Below are 22,188 nucleotides of genomic sequence, written 5' to 3' on the forward strand. Positions count from 1 at the left end.
AGCGATGCCCAGGGCACGGGCACGCCTGCCCGCCGCCGCCTGAGCGCCCCCGCGCGCCCCTTCCTCCTCCGGGGGGCCGGCGCCGGACCGAGCCGAGAGCCAGAGAAGGGGGCGTGAGCCAGGGGCCCCGAGCTGTGGCTTCCGAGCCACTGCGGCCGTTTCGAGCCCCCCCAAGTAGGCTGAGTTGAGGGACCCCCCCTTCCCATCCATCATAATCTCCAAACCAGGCGTTTGGGCATTTTTTAGCCATTAATATTTATTTATTTTTTTTGTGTGTGTGCGGCAGGGGATAATTTGAAGGCTTTTTTTTTTTTTTTTTTTTTTTTCCGGGGGTGCTGAGCTTCCGCGCTCCCGACCGCCTCCCGGTCTCCACCCCCCCGTGAGACCCCCTCGACTCCAGCCCCGTTCCCCCTCCTCAGATGGGTTCATTGTGAGCTCCGCACCGGGCTGCGTGGCCGGACGCCTGCAAACTTTGCACAAAAATCCGGCAAGGGGCGGAGGAGGAGAAGGAGGAGGAGGGTGAGGGTGGCGGTGGGGTGGGGGAGGGAGGGAGGGGGCCGCAGGGGCCGGGGGCCGGCGGGGGGTGGGGAGGAGGAGGGGGGCGGCTTTTTTTTTTTTTTTTTTTTTTTTTTTTGCATAACTCGGCTCGGCCGAGTGGCCTCCGGACTCCCCGCGCCGCTGGGACCGCCGCTGGGACCGAGAGCCCCCGGCTGCCGCATTGCAACAGGCAGGGCCCCGGCGCGGCCCCCGGGCCTCCCCCCGCCCCCGAGCGGCCTCGGCCGGCCCGGGCCGTCCCCCCCAGGGAGGCCGCCCCGGACCTACGATCCGCTCCCCGCAGCCGCCGACCCGGCTGCAAAAAAAAAAGTTTCCGAGAGGCAGGCGGAGGAGAAGGGGGAGAAGGGCAGCCCGGAGCGGCGGGGGGCGGCGGGGGGAGCCGGCCGCGGAGGGCGACGGAGCGCCGGGAGCCCCGGACATGTCCAGGCGGAAGCAGGCGAAGCCGCGCTCGGTGAAAGGTGAGCGAGCGAGGCCCGGCGGAGGCGCGAGCGAGCGAGCGGGGAGGGAGGGAGCGAGGGAGGAGGGACCGGCGAGCGGGCGGGCGGCCGGGGACCCGCGCGAGCGAGCGGAGAGGAGGAGGAGGCGGCGGCGGAGGAGGAGGCGGAGGCGGAGGAGGAGGAAGAGGAGGGGGAGGAGGAAGCCGGGAGCGGGAGGCGGAGGCGGCAGAGGGGGCACGCCACGGACACCCTACCCGCCCGGACCCTCTCCGGGCTCGGCGTCGCCGCCCGCGGGGGACCCGGGCTTGGGGGCGCCGCTGAGGGGCTCTCGCCGCTCCCTCGGTGCGGGCCCCGGGCCCGCGTGGCCAATCAAGGGGTGCGGGACTGACTTGGCGGGGATTGCGAATCTCGGCAGCGGCGGGCGGGCGGCGGGAGGAAGGAAGAGGCGGTGAGGACCGGCGCCCCGGAGGCCGGCAACTCCGAGGCCGCTCACGCCGGGCCCCGGGCCTTGCCGCCTTTCCTCGGCCCGCGCGCCTTGTCGCCCCGGGACGCCGTAGCCGAGGGCGGCGGGCAGAGCTTGCGCGCGTCTTAAGCGCCGCGTCCCCGCCCCGGCCACCAGGCGCCCCCTCCCTGTCCCCTGCCCGGGCCGCGCTCCCGGCCAGGGCCCCCGCACTTCCTGCCTCATCCACCGAGGCCAACCGGGCCGGGAGCCTCCGCCAGGAGTTCATTGTCTGCGCAGCGCCGGCAGGACGCGGGTTCCCAGGGGAGCGCAGCGGCCGCCGCGCGCGCCCCTCGGTGGAAGGCGCCTGAGACCCAACTCCGGGCACTCACATCCTCGACACCTAGGCCAGTTTCCTGTGTCGGTTCCCCGGAGTGCACACGTTAGTGAGGACCCACAACACAACGGACACACAAAAACAGCTTGCGACGCCCCCCCCCCCCCCGCCCCCACCTCGTTTCCTTTGCTTTGCTTTGCTTTCCATTTCCATCAAGGGCCCCCGGCTAGAGTGGGCCCCTGGAGAGCAGAGGCCCCAGGGAGAGGCCCAGCGCAGGCGACGGAGCCCTTCTCTGCCCACCGACTGGCCTCTCCAGGCCTCCCTGCTGCTTTGTCCCGATTCCAGCGCCTCGGGTGGGTGCCCGACCGACCCGTCCAGCTGAGAGCTGACAGAGGAGGGACAGGAGAGAGCTGCTAGGTCTCTGGAGCCAAAAGTCCCGAGGCCCTTGTCCTCTCCCAACTCCCCTGATGACCTCTGGCCCGAGCCCAGTTCTGCTCTGAAAAGTTCATTTCCTGGAGGCCTGCGCGGGAAGGCGCTGGGGCCCCGCTCCCTTCCTGCCAGCCTTGCTCCTGGCTGGAAAGGCCGGACTCAATCTGGCAAGGAGGGTCGTGAGACACCCGCCGTTGCTCTCCTTCTAAAGTCCCAGCAGATTCCAGGGCTCCTGGCTGAGCAGAGACTGTCCCTGTCATCTTAGAAGCAGACCAACTCAGTCCAAAGTCTCAGCAAGGCAGCTGCTCCCTTTCCTCTTTTTCCTTGAGAGAAGTTGGTTTTGTTCCCCTTCCTGTGGCACACATCCCAATCGGGAATAACCTGGTCTGCTCTTCAGAATTGGCGATCCAGAAGGTGTTCTGATCGAGGCGCAGGGAAACCGATAGCCCCCAAGAAGGGCACAGGCAAATGGTAGATGTTTATCCTTTTGCTGAATAGGAAAGGCTCTGTAGCTTGAAATATTATTCGATTTCTTTTCTTTTTCCCTGGCTCACCGCTCACTCCTTCAAGAGCTACTTAAGGTGGCTCAGAAAAAAATGTAGACTCAGGATCTGTGGTTGGGAAAACAGTTTTATTTAACTACCTACAGTTTTATTTAACTCCGGTAGTTGATTTTGAGTTAAATCTGTGTTTAGGAGCAGGATTTTCATAAAGGAAGATGCAAAGCTTAGCTACCTCTAACCTCAATCCGTGCCTCTGAACCTCCTTATTTTAGAAGGTGAGAGACATAGAAACCAAAGGTAGAGCAATTTGCCACGAACAGATGGGTGGGTGTTTCAGAGTTGCTCGAACCTAATTCTAAAACCACTCTGTGTATCTCGAGAAAGACTCAAGACTTGGTCTCAGCTTTTCATGAAATGAGCCTTGACATGATTTTTAATGAATTTCTCTCTCTAAATCTATATGTGTGTACGTATAGCCAACAATTCAAACAAATTGGTGGGGGAAAGACCGCAAAGTGAGAACAAGACCAGTGTAGGCATTTTGAGAACTATTATTATTTTTTTAAAATTTATTTATTTGACAGAGAGAGACACAGTGAGAGAGGGAACACAAACAGGAGAGTGGGGAGAAGGAGAAGGAGGCTCCCCGCTGAGCTGAGAGCCTGATGAGGGGCTCGATCCCAAGACCCCGGGATCAGGATCCCAGCCGAAAGCAGACACTTAAGGACTGAGCCACCCAGGCGCCCCGAAAAGTATTGTAAATATCAGCTACACAGCGCCTTTCTGCCCTTGGAGCCTAGGATCTTCTGTTTCTCCCTGTGGTTCTTTGCATTTTCCAGAAGCAGCATCGACCCTCGCCTCTCATCATTTTGTCTTTTATTCAGTTTACCGGGGTGAATAGGGTGGAGATATGACCACTTATCAAGGGAGGAATTAAGAGAGATGATAATTTGAATAGATAAGAGTTTCCGCAGGTGATGGATTTATTGCAGTTTCAAGAACTGTGTCTCCCCTTTCTCAGACAATATTCAAAAGTGTGTGCTTGAGTGTGGACAGCTCCACACCAAGTGTTTAAAATGACAAGGTCTTCACCTTTCAAGATGCTGGAAGGTGCTTCTTAAGGAACAGTGGTGCCTTTTACATTTTATTTTATTTTATTTTATTTTATTTTATTTTATTTTGCCTCTACTGCTGTGTGTCAGGGCTAACGCGGAGGCATTGTGGACTTCCCCAGCCCACGCCTTCTGCTGTGAAAGTCGCTTGGCTGTAATTCGTAATTGATCTCGGAAACGTGAAAGCCCATAGCAGGAAGGAAAGACAGAAATATAACAATTTCTAATGGATGCTCAGAAAGTGTGATTTGAAAGCCCCAGTGTTGCTGCTTTGAAAACTCGAACAGGCCTGGGACGGGGGTGGGAGGGTACTCCCTTTCCACTCACGGGCACAGCCTTCCTTCTGGAGGGGGGGGGTCACTTGTCCCCTTTGGCTGCTTGTCCTTCTTTGGAAAACCCAGCTTCCAGGGAGGACACTCAGCAAATAGGGAAGGGGGCTAGGGTACTAGGGCAGGGGGGAGAATAGCTTCATTGGTTTTCAAAAGCCTTGTCATTAAAAAATAATAATAACACCAAAACCCCACAAATGTTACAAAAGTCACATTTTCTGACCGATTTTCCCTCCCTACAACACTCTCCCCTTTTCTATCTCCTGGTGGTATGGTGTGGCAGTTGTGAGGACATTTGTTTCCTTTGACAATTTTGGCCTCATTCTCCGGGGCTGTTCTCATCACTTCTCACTGATGTTATTTTGGCTGATGATGTCAGGTGACTTGGTAACCTGTCTCTCTTCACCCACACTGCCTCTGCAGATCCAAGAAACAGGCTATTTATTTATGTGTTTGGAAAACTAATACATCTTTTTTTTTCCCCCAGACTCAGCTTAAAACTTTGGAATGATTTTAATTTAATACTGTTGATTTTTCTCCATCTAGCAACTGCCTGTTAATTACCGTTCTTAATATTAATTAGCACTCAGGCTGTGTCCACGCATTTCCCACCCCCCCCACGCCAACATCCCAACTCTCCTCCCTTCTCCCACCCCCTTCTCTGCACTCCCTTCCCCTTCTCTGTCTTCCTCTCCTGCCAGCCTGTAGCCCCTCCAAAAGTCCATCTTAGAAATTTGGTGGTCTGGGGACTTGGGAACAGTGTAGATCGCCACTGCTTGTGTTTCCATGGAAATAATTGAGATGTAATAAATAGAGGCGTTCTGAGGTTACAGGTTTCTTGATTCAGCTGAGACCACATACAAGTGTAAATTGTCGAGATTTGTTTGGCTAAATGTACATGATCTTGTAGGAAGGGCAAAACAAACCTTTTCTGGTTCTTTAGCTTTCATGTGGATTGAGCAGTGATATTTAATCCTAATTTTTCATCGCCCCCTCCTCCATTAAGTCACGCACTTCCAGCACGTGGAAGAGCCTGTCTTACTCTAGAAAACATCTTTTATGGCTAGTCATTGCTGTTTAGATTCTTACACCTGTTTCCTTGCAAAATCTTCATAAGCAATAACATAAAATAACTGTGTGCCTCTGACAGAAGGACCCTGCTAAACATCTAACCGTAGGTGCCCAGCTTGCATTCATAACGGAAGGTGCAAAATGCTGGTGACTTTACAGCCTTAGAGTCAGTTGGTAGACGGGCCAGCCCTGGCACTGTGAAGACATGCTACAGTGTGTCAGCAGAGGAGGAGGAGGAGGGAGAAACCTGAGAGGGGAAATAGGAGTGCAACATCTTTGAGCACAGTGTTGCTAGCTGGAGACCAAAGGGGCATCCGGTTCAGTCTAATAGAAAGTTACAATAATTGCAGTATCTGTAGCCAACTCTTAAGCTGGTGGCTGTGGAATTCTTCCCCTGATGTAGGATTTAATAGTCTGGCAATTAGATGCATTGATTTCTCTTAACTGTTCATTTGGATGTGTAAACGAAAGGAACCTGCCACGGAGGCTGATGGTATGGGCGTGCTTGCTGTTAGAAAAAGGCTGATGGAGGTGGTGGTGGGGAGGATAGGATTTTTCAGGGTGGTTTTGAGGCCAATTCCCTCCTGTCTAAACATTTCTGCTTGTGAAGTGAACAGCACCTGTTGTTCAGAAACTGCTTAAAAATAAACAATTAAAAAATAAACCAGAAGCGAATACAGTTATGTCTGAAAAGTGAAAAACATCTTTCCTGCTTCAGATGTCCCTCGAGTTGCATCTCCATCTTGGAGTGGCTGGGCTCACCTATTTTTGGCAGATGGTCTGTTAGGTACCAGAGGCAAAGGTCACAAAACACCTTGGCCCCGAGTTCCAAAGGGACTCCTTGCTGGAAATTGAGTAATTTTGCCCCCCTACCCCCCATCCTTAGCAATAGTCTGGGGCCTGGGGCCACCTAGACCCTTGCTGTCAAGCCCCGGAGAGGTGTGGGGAGAGGTGTGGGGACGTGGCATTTTGGACCCCTTGCGGGCGGATGGGTGGGTGACTTCCGTGGCTTAGATAACGTGCAGATAATGAACCCTTAAAACATGAGCCCTTCTGCACACCCTGCTCATGGACCTGTAGGGTTCTGCAGGTGGTACCAACTTTTGACGTGCAGTCATCAAAAACTCTTATTGGTAAGCAAGCTGAAGATGGCTAGCTTTCCTGACTGCCTCTCCATGACCCCCTCCTCCTTCTTTTTACTAAACTGAATGTGTAGATTCAGTTAACCCTTTGGTCCAGGTAAAACTGAATTTACCTTTCCTGGATCTTGTCTATGGTACACTAGTATTTGCAAAGAATGTTATCTTCATGTCTTCTGAACGTTTGCCGTAGATATCAGGGCTTCTTATCTGTGGGTTTAGGTTAATTGTGACAGAATACCTTGAAAACTGTTAGGGGGCTCCCCATTACTGTGGGTAGCCAGGGAAAACCTGAATTGGCAAATTTGACAATTTCTGCAGATTCCTGTCAGCTTGCAAGGGTGTTTTGTGCTCGTGGTAGTCGGGGATCCAAATAGTTTTGCACCCAGAGTGGACTAATTAAGCCTGGATCGGTTATATCCCAATTGAAGTTTTCGGTGCTGTCAGCTCCCTCTGCCTACGGTGGGAGAGAGAGGGTGGAGTGGAGTGGGGGAAATGCTGATGGAAAGTTTTGATTCATAGCTTACCTGCCAGGCTCGGTGGCAGCCAACGATTGGGGCTGTATACTCCGTAAATAAAAATACTTTACCTCTTTCAAGGAGCGCCAATTAGCTGATTGCTCTGCGTGGCTGTCTTTAAGGGGAATGCTGTTTTACCTATCTTCTCGTACAAAGGTTTGATTTTTAATGTCTTGTGAAAAGGATTCTCTTTGTCTTGATTGATGTCAGGAATAAAAGCATGATGGTAATATCCCTTTGAAAGCTATTGTATTGTCAGCCCTGGCTGACAGCGGGAGGGCCTCCCAGCGTTATAGATTAGTGCTGTGAAAACACTGACATTTTCTTTGTTACGTTGCTGTTGTTCTACTTGCAAAGTCAATTACACAATGTTGGAGCTCAGTTACCGAGTTGACTTTGGAAGTAGCAACGTCTTTCATTCTCTCGTCTTAAAGATATAATTTTCCTTTGTTGTTGTTGTTTTGTTTTGTTTTCTTTCTTTCTTTCTTTTTTGACCTGCCTCCCGCCACGCCCCCTGCGCCCCCCAAGAGTCTGAACGCGTTCGCTAGGCAAACACACTCTACTTTCAATTGTGACAAGTCCAATTCAAAGATTGCCACGTCATTATCTCCGAATTCTTCTGCTCATTCACATTTCAGTGGCTTCTTATTGATAGAGTGACTACAGCAGCCAAGATACATAAAAAAAAAAGCTATCAAATGAGATTACAGTGTTGATAATATCAAGTGGATTGTTCTCTGGATTTGGGGGTCCTTGAGGTTGGCAAATTCAGAGTTTTCTTTCTTTTTTTCCTGTAGAGTTTGCCACGGGCTGAACCAGGTTCTTGGGTTGATGGGACCTCAGCAAACAGGTTTTTGTTGTTGTTGTTTATACACATTCTGATCTCAGAGGCTGGAGCTGTTGAGCTTTGGACTCAGAAATCCCTGATGACATTATGGCAGTGGTGGAAGGGGTCTGCTAAGAGAATCATGTCACCCGTCTGTTCCCCATTGAAGATGGCAGCCTGGAATTCTAAGGTGATCTAAGTGTGCCTTTACTGGGCTCCCCTGGACTCAGGAGTGATTTGCATTCCCACGTAAGTGTGTGGCAGGGAAGCAGGGCGTGATATGTCCCCAGCTGAAAATGATCAGGCAGGATGTTTTATATTCATCCTCTCCCTTCCCCTCCACCCTAGCTTGGCCTTCTCCAGAAAGAGAAATACCCAACTTCCTTAGTTCTCTCAACCGGCCCCAAAGATGCAGTTCCCTGAGAATGCCCGGGGACCGGGATGCCACTGCCACTGACTCCATATGACAGGGACCCATCAGGAGACTCCGTCCGAGGACACTAATTGTGGGCCCCCGAAGTTATTATTATGAACCACCAGACAACAGCCTGTGCTTGCCAGCAATTTGTCAGGACTAATTTTGTTTTTCTCCAATAATTGAAAATTAATGTCTTGAAGTGAAAGCAGATGTTCATGCCATCTTCTGAATTGGGATATAAAATGGGGCTCTGTAGATGGGCTCACTAATTTAACAGCAATTTTCCTCATGGCTAATGGGGGTGCTGGGGCTGCCGTCACCTAACGCTTGGGGTGAGGGGATGAGAGAGAGAGAGAAAGAGAGAGAGAGCAGAGCCCATTTGGATGAGTTCTGCTGTCCTGGGTACATGCAGCCAAGCCCTGGGAAGGAAGGTGTGGCTGATGTGCTCATTCTTGGGGGAGAATATGTCAACAAAAAATTTTCCTTGGGCTGTGAAACTTGGACGGGTCCTCATTTTGAATACTCATTCGCACAAGAAGGATTTTTGGAGTTAATCCATGGCATTATGCTGGAAACGGTAAGGGGAACCTTGATTTGGGGAGAGCATGGATTCCTGGCAGCTGGGAGCTGGTTACCTGTCCCTAGTGAGAAGCTGGTTACCATCGCATTTCCAGGGCTCCTGGTTGGTGTAGCATTCGATTGTTGATCTCGGGGTGGTGAGTTCGGGCCCCACATTTGGGTGTGGACATCACTTACATAATTTAATTAAATACATAAATTAAATTAAATTGCACGTCCCCAGGCCCAGACCCTAGAGACGCTCACCCATCTGGTCTGGGGAGGGCCTCAGAGCTCCTCATTCTTTTTCCCCTTTCAAAAATTACAGTAAGCTATGTGTAACCTAGAATGTACCATCTTAAGCATTTCTAAGTGTGCGGTTCGGTGACATTAGTTCCTTCATGTTGTTTTGCAATCATCACCACCATGAACTTTCATTTTCAGGCAGCACCCAGATGGTGGTGGTGGGGGGTTTCTTAGCCCACCACCCTCGGAGGAAGCCACCCGGTTCAAGGGCTCCATTCTCCAGGGTAGACATGAGAAGCAGGCTCAGAGAATCAAGGGACTCTGGAGCTCTGGTGGGGCCGTTCCTTGCTCTAGTGTGAGAAATGAGATCTGCGTGCCCAAAGGTAGGGCAGGGTGTGGGATGAGGGACCGCATCAGGGCCGGGGGCAGGGGGGCAGGGGGGCAGGGCAGGGGGCTGCCTAGCAGCTGAGCAAGCAGGTGACCCGTGTCAGGATTAGAACATTTGTTCTCTCTCCTTGGGGGCCCCATTCTTTTGGGCCTGGCTGGGTGTGAGTTTGCCGAGTGGCCCCAGCAGGGCAGATCCCCAGGCCCCCATACCTGCGTGCCAGGACCCAGACAGCAGCCCCTGGCTCCTCCAGGTCCGCACCCTTCAGGAAAGGGAGGGACAGTTGTTCTGGAATGACTGCCTAGTTGCCCAGCTTCCCAGTCCTGGAGTGCCCACCACCTCTGGCCCGCAGGTCTGGGCAGTGCTGACGCTGGTACCGTTCTCCTCCTTGGAGGGACCAGGCACCTTTCTTTCCCCCGGTTTTCTCTGTAATTGAAATTTGTCCTTTCGTTACCTGGGCATGAATTATTTTTTGCAGTGTTGTCATTCCCTATCCTGCTGTGAGGTTTATCTCTTCTGTTGATCCTAATTAAATAAAACATACTGTTCACCTAACTCCTGTTGCACTGCATTTTACCTGCCTGAAGGCAGAGTGATGGCCATCTGGGCTGGGTTAGGGAGCAGGGCTTGGCTGGAGAAGGGAGCTGGGGTGGCCACGGCTGCCAAATCCAGGCTTGGTGTATGCCCTTGGCCTGGGGGCTGCAGGACCTTGCAGCCCCCAGCAACAGTAAGCCTATTTCTGGTTCGGGAGAAATGACTTTGTCCCTAGCCCGCTGGGACTGCAGGCCTGAACCTGGGGCGAGGAGAGATAATCACCAGGCCTAGAGAGTCACCAGGGAGAGGGGGAGCGAGGAGAGTGGGACCCAGAGGAGGGGAGATGGAAAGAAGGGGCAGGCTCCTCTCACCTGGGGTGGAGGCTCCAGAGTGCTGGGCTCTCTGGGGAGCAGTGAGCAAAGCACACGTTCTGGGTGCTCAGGACAGCTCTGCAGATGCCCCAGCCAGGGGCCTGGCACTCATGGTGGAAGATTCATCAGACGTCCACTCCTTTTGTCTTTGACCTTCTCAGACTCCTGCCAGCCTCAGCTTGAAGAGGAACCTGGAGGTTCACTTCATTCAGACCTGTTTGGGTGTGCTTGTGGCATCCTTAGTTTCATCCATCCTGGACTTACATACTTCCACTCCCAGGGAGCTCACTACCTATATGCATTTTTTTTTTTTTTTTTTTTAAAGCTTGTGTTTCATATGTTCTTCTTTTCCATTAAACTGCAATCTAGGGATGCCTGGGTGGCTCAGTTGGTTAAGCAGCTGCCTTCGGCTCAGGTCATGATCCCAGCGTCCTGGGATCGAGTCCCACATCGGGCTCCTTGCTCGGCGGGGAGCCTGCTTCTCCCTCTGCCTCTGCCTGCCATTCTGTCTGCCTGTGCTCGCTCTCTCTCCCTCTCTCTCTCTGACAAATAAATAAATAAAATCTTAAAAAAAAAATAAATAAACTGCAATCTGCCTCCATAATATTGGTGCCTGGGTTCTGGTTCTGTCTCCTGGGGCCTTAGGGAGTAACTCAGATCCCATTCCCAGAGCAGCCCTATTGAGAGTTGGTAAAGCTTGCCATGCCCCACTCACTCAGGGGTAGGAAATCATGGATGGGATATGGTCAGCCTGGCGGGCTTCTGGGACCCCACACAGACTGGTGGATGCCATTGACCTGAGCCTCTGAGTCCTTGTGTTTATAAAGGATTTTTTTTTTTTTAAAGATTGTATTTATTTATTTGACAGACAGAGATCACAAGTAGGCAGAGAGGCAGGCATAGAGGAGGGAGAAGCAGGCTCCTTGCGAAGCAGGATCCTGGGAATCATGACCTGAGCCGAAGGCAGAGGCTTTAACCCACTGAGCCACCCAGGCGTCCCTATAAAGGATTTTTTTTTTTAAGATTTTATTTATTTATTTGACCGAGATAGATAGAGAGAGATCACAAGTTGGCAGAGAGGCAGGCAGAGACAGAGGGGGGAAGCATGGTCCCTGCTGAGCAGAGAGCCTAATGTGGGGCTCGATCCAGGACCCTGAGATCATGACCTGAGCTGAAGGCAGAGGCTTAATCCACTGAGCCCTAGAAAGAATTTCTTAAGCGAGTGCGTACACGTGCAAACTTTGAGAGGCCCAGTGAATGGGTGGGTGAGTGAGGGAGTAGTGGACAAGTGACTGAGTAATGAGCGAATGCTTCCTAAGTCAATGAGTGAGTGGGGCATCTGACTTGGGCTTATCCCCCCACCCCCGCCCCCTTCCATCAGCATCTTTGATGCACTCTCCTGCCCCCTTCACCTCCTGCCAGCCCCTATTCCTATTCAGGAGGTGAAAAATGCCCTATTGTGGAGTAGTGGGGACCTCATGTCCCTTGCAGGTGGGTGGGGATGGCTTGTGCCTGTTCTCCCCTTCATCCTCACCCACAGTTCGGGTTTAGCCGGGATATTGCTGCTACCGCTGATCCAAGGCTTTGTGCCAGACTGTATGCTAGGTTGTAAACCATCATTTTTATTTTTATTTTTTTAATTTTTAATTTTTTTTTTAAAGATTTTATTTATTTATTTGACAGAGAGAGATCACAAGAAGGCAGAGAGGCAGGCAGAGAGAGAGGAAGGGAAGCAGGCTCCCTGCTGAGCAGAGAGCCCGACCTGGGATTCGATCCCAGGACCCTGAGATCATGACCCGAGCCGAAGGCAGCGGCTTAACCCACTGAGCCACCCAGGCGCCCCTAAACCATCATTTTTAAATGATAAAACCAATATGACACTTTCATACCAAATTTCACACTAATTTTTAAATAAAATTCTAACCAAAAATTTTTTTTTTAAAGATTTTATTTATTTATTTGACAGACAGAGATCACAGGCAGGCAGAGAGGCAGGCAGAGAGAGGAAGGGAAGCAGGCTCCCTGCTGAGCAGAGAGCCCGATGTGGGGCTCGATCCCAGGACCCTGAGATCATGACCTCAGCCGAAGGCAGAGGCTTTAACCCACTGAGCCCCCCAGGCGCCCCTTTCAGCTAGTTCTTCAGTCATGTTTCTTCTTCCTTCCAACCATCTATCCACCCATAATCTGTTCATCATCCACCCGTCCATCATCCATCCATCCATCAGTCATCCTTCTATCCATCCCTCATCTATCCACTCATCCATTACCCATCCATCATCTATCCATCATCCACCTATCCTTCATCCATCCATCACCCATCCATCTTCCATCCATCCATCATCCATCATCTATCCAGCCATCACCCATCATCCATCCACCCATCCATTCATCCATTTATCATCCACCCATCATCCATCATCCATCCATCCATCTGTCCATCATCCATCCATCCATTTATCATCCATCTATCACCCATTTATCCATCCATCACCCATTCATCATCCACCCAACCATCCATTCATCCATCTATCATCCATCCATTCTTCCTTTCCCTTCCCTTCCATCTAAATCCTGAGTATTTTGTCCAGGCGAGACTCTTAGCCCGTGTTCCAAGGTAGATGCAGAGATGAACCAAATGGAAGACATGCCCTCAGGTAGTTCACAGTCTGGAGTGGTTATAAGACCCTAACCATAGGACCAGACAGGGCAGCCCAAGATGGAGGGGCAGGATGAGCGCCGAGACTGGAAGAGGGGTAGTGTTTGATTTGGACCCAGAAGGATGGAAAGACATCACCAAGAGCAGCTAACATTTCATGAATGTAACTGTACGCAGGCACTGGGCAATGAAATTTACAGGCAGTATCTCATTTAACCTGGACACTCATTTCTGACCATTCACTTGAGGGCCTCAGGCTTTCTTGTTCATGAGCAATAATGGATCTTAGAGAATCCTCAGCTGAGCTCCCTTCTGATGTGAATGACCAGATTTTCCCAGAGAGAGCAAGTCTGATGTCCGAGGTCATACAATGACCTTGTGGCAGACTTGCACCTTGCGGTGGGGTGGGGGTGTGTGTGTGGATCCTGCTGCTGCCGCTGTTCCAGGGCAGGACTTGCCTTGGGAACAACATGGGACCCCCAAGCTTCTGGGGTGTGGGGGGATTCTTAAGTGTACTTGGGCTCCCATCCTTATCCCACCCAGATCCCCACCATGTTACTGGTAAGCTTCAGCTTCATCTTCTGGGGAATGGGGGCTCCACTCCCAGGACAGTGTAGGGGTTAGCAGTGAGGAAGGGCTTTGTCAAACAGAAATGGCCATCCAGAGGGTTCGAGCGGGAGGCATCCTCGGGGCAGCCTAACTTCGCCATTCTTTCTCTCTTGCGCTGGAGAAAATGGGTGGGAAACTATCTAGCTTTTAATCTGTCACCTCCTGGAGTGACCCTACCCTCTGGGAATTGTCAGATTGTGAATGAGCCTTCTCCAGCCCTCATGTCCTCTCCATCCCACCAAGGACAGTTGCCTTTCTTTCTCTCTCTTTTTATTTATTTAAGACAGAGAGAGAGAGCATGCACATGCATGCAAGCAAGCTCGGACACGAGCATGGGGGAGGGGCAGAAACAGGCTCCCCGCTGAGCATGGAGCTTGATGTGGGGCTCGATCCCAGGACCCTGGGGTCATGACCCGAGCTGAAGGCAGACGTCCAACCAACTGAGCCACCCGGGCATTCCGACAGTTGCCTTTCTTAAGGGACACACTGGCCAGGCACACGAAAGGAGACTGTGGGGAGGCGTATGCCTTAGAATGGCTGTACCTGTGTGTATGTGTGTGTTGAGTGTGTGTGCCCATTCATGTGTGTGCATGTGTGTGTGTGTGCACGTGTGTACCGGTTTGGGTTGTCTGTGTAGGTACATGGATGTGCTTGTGTGCGTGTGTGCCAGCCTCCCAGCGGAAGAGATCCTTGTCATTGTTTGCATGCTTCAGCCTATCAGTACAAGGCCAGAGAAAATACACGTGGCTGGTAGATTTTATTCGTGAATTTACTTTATATCCATTCATCCGAATCTTTCTGGAGCTCCTACTATGTGCCAAGCACGGCGCTCAATCTGATGCTTCAGAACGAAGGAAGGAAGTCCTTTTTCCTTTCTTAAGATTCACTTTGCCATCTATAAAGTCATGGTTTTGAGGGTGGGAAGTGAGTTTACATTGATGTTTCCCAAAATGTATTCCAGGATTTTGTTGAAGTTCTATGAAAAGAATTAAAAAAAAATGTTTTCTGTGGCCAAACACATTGGCCAAACACATTGCATTAAGCAGAGTTAAAAGTTTTTAAAACTTTCAGGGCTTCTCAGAGCCTTTAAAATGTTAATGAGGGATTCTCAGAGATGTTAATAGTTTTTGGTTTCCAAACTTACTTGATCATTAGTCATGGAATCCTCTTGTCTGGGTACAGTGCAGTTTCTAGGCTTCTAAGGGCTACTATCATTATGTGCTCATTCATTCATTCACTTATTCATCTCAGACATGTTTATTGAACACCTACTTTGTGTCAGGCTGTTCAAGCTGCTGAAGCCACAGCCGTGGATGGGTGAAAGTTTATTCTGGGGGGGGGGGTGAAATGCCATCTACAAGTACACAAGTCAGTAACATAATTTCTGGGAAACAAAACAGATCTTGGCGGGGAGGGGTGGAGGAGGCTGTCCAGACAGGGCCATCTGGGAAGTGACACTTGAGCCCAGGTTGATGATGGTGGGGGGGCATGAGGGCACCTGGGGGCTAGAAACCTTTGTGTTTGGTGCTTTGAAGGGGGTGGGGCATGTGGGAGATGGGGGTCCTTCCCTGGGTCTCTGGATCCCACGATGGGAGGGCCCACCACTGGTCCAGGATTCTTTGTTGTTTATGGCACAGTCCAGGCCTTGGAGATAGGCTTCTCTGGGTGGCCAGTGGCTTTGATGGGGCAAGGGAGGCTTCTGAATCCCCATCTTGAGCTAGGACCTTCAGTGACACTCTCCGCCCTCCCCAAGCCATGCAGTCCTATCTCACTTTTAGCTTGTGTAAGTCAGCACGGAGGGCCCGGGGTTGGTCCCTCCCTGGCTGCGAGCACCACTCGCGGCAGAACCCCTGCCTGTGTCGGTCACTGCCATGTCCTCAGTGTCTGGCACTGGACCCACATTCTCACCCCCCATCCGACAGATGGGAAAATGAGACCAGGAGGCTCCCACAACCCATTCCCTCAGAGGCCCAGCCTCGAATCCAACCCCTTTCCAAGCGAGGGCTGTGACCCGAGGCTGGTGGGATGGGGGAGAGAAGAGATTTCCTGGAGCAGAGGTGGGATTTGGGGGCCCTTAGGGCCCTCCTGGGGTCAGTCTGCAGAGCTGCCGCGAGGGTGATCTGGGTCTGGGGGGGGGCCGGGATGGGGAAGGGCACCGGGAAGCGGTGAGGAAGGGAGAGGAGGTCCGGGCCGGGGTAGGTGGAGGGGGAGGAGATGGGGCGGGGCCTGGGGATGGGGCCGCGGGCCGAGCCCGGCGCTTGGGAACGCGGCCCCTCCCGGCCCGGGTCTGTCCCCCACCCCCCGCGGGAGCGGCCCCGGGACCCTTTTGAGGCGCCCGTCTTGGGAACGCGTCGGACCGGCCCCCACCCGGGAGGGCTCCATGGCTGCGACGCAATAACTCAGGCCCAGGTTTGGGCACAAAGCGGCCGCGGCGGGGGACCGGCTGGGAAGGCGCGGGCTGCGGCGCTCGCTCGCGCTGCCCCGAGGGGGGCCCGGGCTTGTTCTGCACCGCGGGCTGCCCCCGCCCGCCCGCCCCTCCGAGTCTGGGGCCGGCCGGGCCCAGCCGGCGCCCCCAGGGCTCCTGAGTCCCAGACCCGGGGCGGGGGCGGGGGCGGGCGGGAGGCGGCGGCGGCGGCGCCTAGCCCACAGCTGGCGGCCGGCCCGTGGGTGGGCTGCGGGGCTCCGCTGGCCAGATGTGCCCCTGGGGGGCCCTCTGGGGACTGGAGCACTGATTGGCCCTCAACTCTGGGGCGGGGCTTGGGGTGGGCACTTGACTGCCTGGGCCATCCCTGAGTGCATAATAATAAAAAATAAGTGTCATTGATGGCTTCTGAGCACTTCACACTCTTTAAATTCATTTGCGCGCCCCGGCGGCGGCATTGTGAGGTAGGTGCTGTGATTATCCCGTTTTACAGAGGAGGAAATTGAGGCCCGGGGTAGCAAATTAAATTGCCCAATGTCCCGCAGCTAGGACTGGACAGGATTTGAATGCAGGCCCTCTGGCGACACAGCGGGGTAAGGGATATAGGGGTGCAGGAGTGCAGTTTTGAGGGCACTTATGTTCAAGAAATTACAGACAGAGAAGACTGGCAAACATATGTGCTTAATGATTCTTGTGTTTTTTAAAATTAGCTCATTCACTGACTAGATGGATACTTCCTGACTTCCCTCCTTCTCTGGATGCATGCTTGTAATTCTGTGCTAGGTTTTATGGCTGCGGCTGGTTGCACGGTGATGGGTGAAGAGAGCTGGGTCCCTGCCTTCAGGGAGCTTACCGTTTAGTTGGGGCCGGGGTAGTGAGAATGGCAATAAAGTGGGAAGATGGATACTGCTACATCATTTTTCATGGAGAGACTGCTGTGGCTTGTCAGCCTTGGGCAGTGTTGTCCTGGGAGGGCATTTCAGAGGAGGCGAAGTGTCAGCGGGCCTGGGAGGATGAGAGGGAAATGCAGAGGGAGGTGGCTGAATCCCTTCGCCTCTGAACTCATGCCCAGGGCTGCCACCCCTGCCTTAGGCTCAGCCCCGTGTGGGGAGGAGGGAGAAGGAAAGGCCACACTCCCAATCCATGAGGACCTGAGGGGACAGAATCAAGGGGAATTTAGTGTATGTGTGCCTGGAGGGGCAGGGACAAGTGCAGTGGGCTTTTCTGGAAGGGCTGGAACACAAGTGAAGAAGGAGGCAGGAGAGGGTAGGAAAAGAGGTGGTTGGGCTTGGGGTGGCCTGACCCTTCTAGAGAGCCCCCAGGACGGGCCCCGTGACAGGAGCATAAATGCTCCCTGGGTTGGCATGACTTCCGAGCATTGTAGGGTTCCTGAGTTTCTCAGAGGTACCTCTAAGTACCCAGGTAGTAGTCTGGAAGGGAACCCCCCTCATTTACCAGGTGAGAAAGGGGGGGTCCAGACTCAGCCTTGCCCTGACTCACCCAGCGCAGTCCCGCTCTTAGCCACGTTGCTCATTCCCAAGGTCACAGGGGTCCTCACCCCTAGGCCCTGACTCACCAGAGCCTGGGGCCTGCTCTGCACCCTGTTACGGTTGGAAATGGAAGGGAAGTGTGGACGTCCATTACTGTCACCTAAGTGTCCGAGCTGCCACCTCTAGCCAGGACCACGAGAACACGGTTGTCTCTATGGCCCGCTTCATCCACAGCTCAGTCTGATCTGGGTGTCTGAATGGGCTTTATTCCAAATTCTCTGTCTTCATTGGCACAAACTCCCCATTGCACAGGCTCTCTGGGGCCATGCGAGGCCTGTTATGGGTTCTGAGTTTGACTGAGCCCGGTTCCTCACTCAGACATACGGGATGGTGCTGGGCCTGTCCGCAGATATCTCTGTGCATCGTGGCTTGGCTTCATTTCATTAGGAGAGTTCCAGGTTTGCTTTGCTCCATGGAGACAGGTGTGGCTTGGGCCCCAGAGGCAGGCAGTGAGAAGGGGTAAGGGCATGCATTGATAATTTTTATTTATTTTATTTAATTTATTATTTGACAGAGAGAGACACAGAGAGATAGGGAACACAAGCAGGGGGAGTGGGAGAGAAGCAGGCCTCCCGCCTATCAGAGAGCCCTATGTGGGGCTCATCCCAGGACCCTGGGATCATGACCTGAGCCCACGGGAGACGCCCAACGACTGTGCCACCCAGGCGCCCCCACTGGTAATTTTTATTGAGCTTACTATGTGCCCCGTGCATGCTGAATGCTTTCTACACCATTTCTCACGAAACCCCCCCAAACAGCCCTCTGAAATTGCTACCAGTAGGGTCGCCATCCTGCAGGGGAGGAAATTCTGAGTGTCAGCCTGAGAGCCAAAGTCACATGTCACAGCCTGGCTGCCTGACACCCTGGTGCCTGCCTGCGGTCACTCCCAGGGCCACCTTCTCCATTCCTGGTGAATGAGCACACCTCCCCTCCCCCAGGAGCCCACGCTGGGCTGGGAAACAGACCCATAAACAGTTATGAACTCTGAGGCTGGTAACACCACGTTCCCTCTGAGGACCCAGCTGGAGGCCAAGTTCACACCCCCTTACCCTCCCCCCTTCCTGCCTGCCTGGGCCTGCTCCTCAATTTCACTTGAGGAAGAAGCAGCTCGGACAGGTGGGGGGTGGGAGGATGAGGCCAGGTCCCTGGGACGCGTGAGGTGGGCATGGACAGGACTGTACCTGCTTCCCCGTTTCTTGGGAACGGCACAGCCCTCCAGCCTCTCCTCTGCTAGGTTGGAAGGGGAGGTGCTTGCTTGTTATATTGAGGTGGGGAGCCCTCCCTTCTACTGCGTCCCCACCCCTAGCCAGGCCCCTAGAGTCCAGCTGGCTCAGCCCAGGAATCTTGGATGTGCTGGCTGGGGGTGGGTGGCCTTGCTGAGGGACTCAAAGATTTAAAGGGCCCTATCCTCGGGGCCTCTCATTTTCCACTCACACTGCCCCGGGGCCCAAGGCTGGTCTCTGAGCTGCAGGTCCTTCACCCTCAACATTTTCCCCTGAACTTGAGTTCGTACCCGGGGGTGCGTGCCTCTCCAGGGCCGGGTTTCCAGGCTGCCCCTCAGCGGGTGGCCCAGCCTGGCCCAGAGGCCCGGGAGCAGCAGCGGCTCCTCCTCCCCTCCCTCCTCAAATCCCTCTCCCTGGGCACGGACCCTCTGCATTCCCTGCCCTCCACCCCCTCCTGCGCCGGCTTCCTGGAACCCAGGGACCCTGGAGGTTTCTGGACCATATCGAGTTGCCTGGGTGGTTGTTTCCTTTTTTTTTTTTTTTTTTTTTTTTTTTTGGGCCATGCAGGGTGGGGGAGCTGGGAGAGAAGGGAGAGAAGCCGATAATTGGGCCAGGGCCAGCCAGGGGTGGAGGCTGACTCTAGTCCATGTCTCCGTGGCTGAACTGTGGACCCCAGCCCCTACCCTTGAGGGGTCTGGGGCCTGGCTTCCCCTCCGGGCAGGCGAACAGCCCTGTTTGGTATTTCCTGCCTCTTTTCCTTTCATTTCACACCACCTTCCCCAAGGACACCCCTGGAGGAACATGGGGCTCACTCTCTTCTCCCTGGTGGCTAGGGCCTGACTTGGCCTGGCATTACCACAGTTGTGCTGAACTTGGGCCCAGGATGGGGTCAGCTCGATGGCTTCTCCCCACCCTCCTCGGACCACACCTCCTGGCTTGGGCTCACCTCCAGGTCTGAGCCAGAGGGCCAAAGCTGACTGAGAGTTCCTCACAGACCCTTGACTGGGGGCTGCTTGGTGTGGGGCTCTGGAAGGGGCTGAGGTGTTGGGGGAGATGGAGACTCCGAGGCCACGGGTGGGAGAAAGAGAAAGACCAACCCTCTAGGGGCAGGAGCCAGGTCGAAGGTCCCCCCTCCAGTTAATTCTGAGGTGGTTTTGAGAACCCCCAAGTCCACGGCAGCTTCTACACTTCTCTACCCTGGCCCCCCAAGGCCCACTGAACACATGGTTTTGCTTTTCTGTGCACCCTCTCCTGGTCCCCTCCCTCTGGGTGCCTTTTGAGCTCCTCGGGCCCCTCCCCCAGGCCTCCTGGGCCCCCTCCTTCCTCCTTGACCCACTTTAGTCCCCTGTTGCTGGGGGAGGGGAGCGTGCAGCCAGCAGCTCTGATCCTGGCTGCCTCCCCCAGCATCCCTTGGGGCGGGCTCTGGATGGAGCCAGCAGGCTGAGCCGACCCGGCCCCAGGGACTGGCACACGGCGTGCTCCGAGTGGCAGCTTCCCTGCCCCCTCCATGGACAGACAGTTCTGGACAGCTGCCCCTGCCTGGGCCCCTGGGAGGCCCTGCCAGGGCCAGGCTCCGGTTTCCCCCAGCCCCAGGGAGCTTTGGCTCCAGAGGTCCATCCTGCAACCACTGCCTTCCTACCTCCTAGCTGAGCGCATTTCCCAGAGGGGCCTCTGCAGGGCCAAGGCCTAGCCTCCACCCATTCTTCCCCTGAATCTGCTGGAGAGCCAGGAGCTAGGGTCCAGTTCTGAGCCTGCTGTGTGACTGAGGGAAACCCAGCAGCCTCTCTGGGCAGTGAGGGAATTGGGCCTGACACCTGCCCTTTATTGAGACTAAGTTCTGGGGACTCGGCTAAGCACGTCACATGTGTGATCTCACTTTGTCACACAACAGCGTGGTGAGGCCTGCTCTCCTAATCCCGATTTGAAAGAGAAGACAACTGAGGCACAGAAAGGAAAATAACTGGTTTGAGGTCATGTGGGCTCCATGTGGTGGAACCCCAGGGCTTGCAGCCCAAGCAAGCCTGATGACCTGAGCTTTTCTTTTCTCTACCATTTTCGAATCCCTCCTGACGCTGAAGCTGTTCACTGTTCTGGGGCTCCTGCATGGCCCTGCATGAGATCCTCCTCCCGGGGATCGTGGCCGAGTCCCAGACACTCTATCCTGCTCTGGTGTTGCCTAGGTCCCCAAGCCTGCCCCCTGCCCCACAGCAGGCTGCGGGAAGCCAAGGCCCCATCCTGAGATTTGGTGCTGTGGTCCAGGGCTTGGCCACAGCCGTGAGCTCCGCGCCCAAGACAGGATGTGTCCTGGCTTCCAGTGCTGCCAACTGTAGGAGCCCTGAGTCGGCCGGGACGGTGTGCGCACCCTCCCGACCAGCCCTGCAGAACCGCCCATGCTCTCCCTCCTCCCTTCCCCACAACCCCACCAAAAGACAACTGTAAAAAAATAGGGTGGGTAGACCCTGAGGGGGCTGTTTGAATTTGGGAAGCTCATCTCTGCCTCTTTCTCTGGCTTTTCCTCCTTGAGTCTCTACATCTACCCGTCCTCTGGGAACCGTTTCATTTCACCATCATTGTCTTGCCGAATAAAGGAGGGGTGGGAGGTGGTGGTGGTGGGGCTCAGGGAGCCAAGTCAGGGCGTCCTTTCTTATTTGCTTAATTTCCTCACTCAAATGTATCTTGTGATTAAACATTTTCTTAGCTGCTTGGTCAAGGCCTGGCCGAATTTCCTTTCATAAACGCTGGCAAGTGAATTTAACAGCCCTGTTTGTATTAGCTGGTTTCATTTGCATAGTGATTGTTCTTATGAAACAAAATAATCGCTTGCAGTTTTGAAAACTGTATAAATACCAGGGTCTGGGGCTGGGCGCATGCGCAGGCCTTTCCTTCCCCGCACAGAAATCCATCCTGTTCGGGGAGGAAACTCAGCCTCCAGGAAGAGCCAAGTGCTGAGGGTTTCCTCGGCAGAGAGGTGTTTCCTGAGCCATGGGTATTGCCTGCTGGGTGGAGCTAGTGGAGGCCCAGAAACCGCTCCCATGCATGGGAGCCCCACTGCCATCAGGGGCTGGCAAGGGGTTCCCAGGGAAGGGGGTGCAGGTGGGGGGTCAGCCTCGGGGAGCCAGAGGAGAGCTGCAACCTGAGCATGTAGCCCTTTTTGTTGCTCTCCCACCCTTTTGGATTAAGGTTGCAAACTGGTGGCCTGAGGCCCAGTGTTGCCCACAGACATGTTTTGATTGGGCTGTGCTGTGCTTAAAAGAAACAAACCAACATTTACAATTCCGGAGATTTCACAGAAAAATTCATCCAGATTTCTTGCTTATCTCTCTTAACAAATGGGCAGATCAGGGATTGCGAGGCCCATGGTCGTCTGGCAGCAGACCTGGTGGTGGGGTGGAGGGAGCTCTGGCCGGTGGGGGATGTTCATCCCCGTTCCCCGGGCAAAGGTCGCTCACGGATGTGCCTGCCTGGCCCCTGGGGTTCTGGGATCTTGGTTGCGGTGGGTCCACTCAGCTGGTGTCCCTCAG

At 54.0% G+C, this 22,188-nt stretch overlaps 1 protein-coding gene across 1 annotated transcript in view; it reads left to right on the top strand.

Annotated features, from left to right (window-relative positions):
- Window positions 1-619: 619 nt before the first annotated feature.
- The window catches only part of ZNF423 (zinc finger protein 423), a 328,748-nt gene continuing 307,179 nt past the window's right edge, over window positions 620-22,188 (top strand). The window contains exon 1 of the mRNA XM_047712029.1: window positions 620-1,013. Coding sequence (XP_047567985.1) covers window positions 974-1,013 — 40 coding nt within the window. The 5' untranslated portion in view covers window positions 620-973. The remainder of the gene's footprint in view (window positions 1,014-22,188) is intronic.

The sequence above is a fragment of the Lutra lutra genome, chromosome 17 (assembly GCF_902655055.1).
Source record: "Lutra lutra chromosome 17, mLutLut1.2, whole genome shotgun sequence".
Taxonomy (NCBI): domain Eukaryota; kingdom Metazoa; phylum Chordata; class Mammalia; order Carnivora; family Mustelidae; genus Lutra; species Lutra lutra.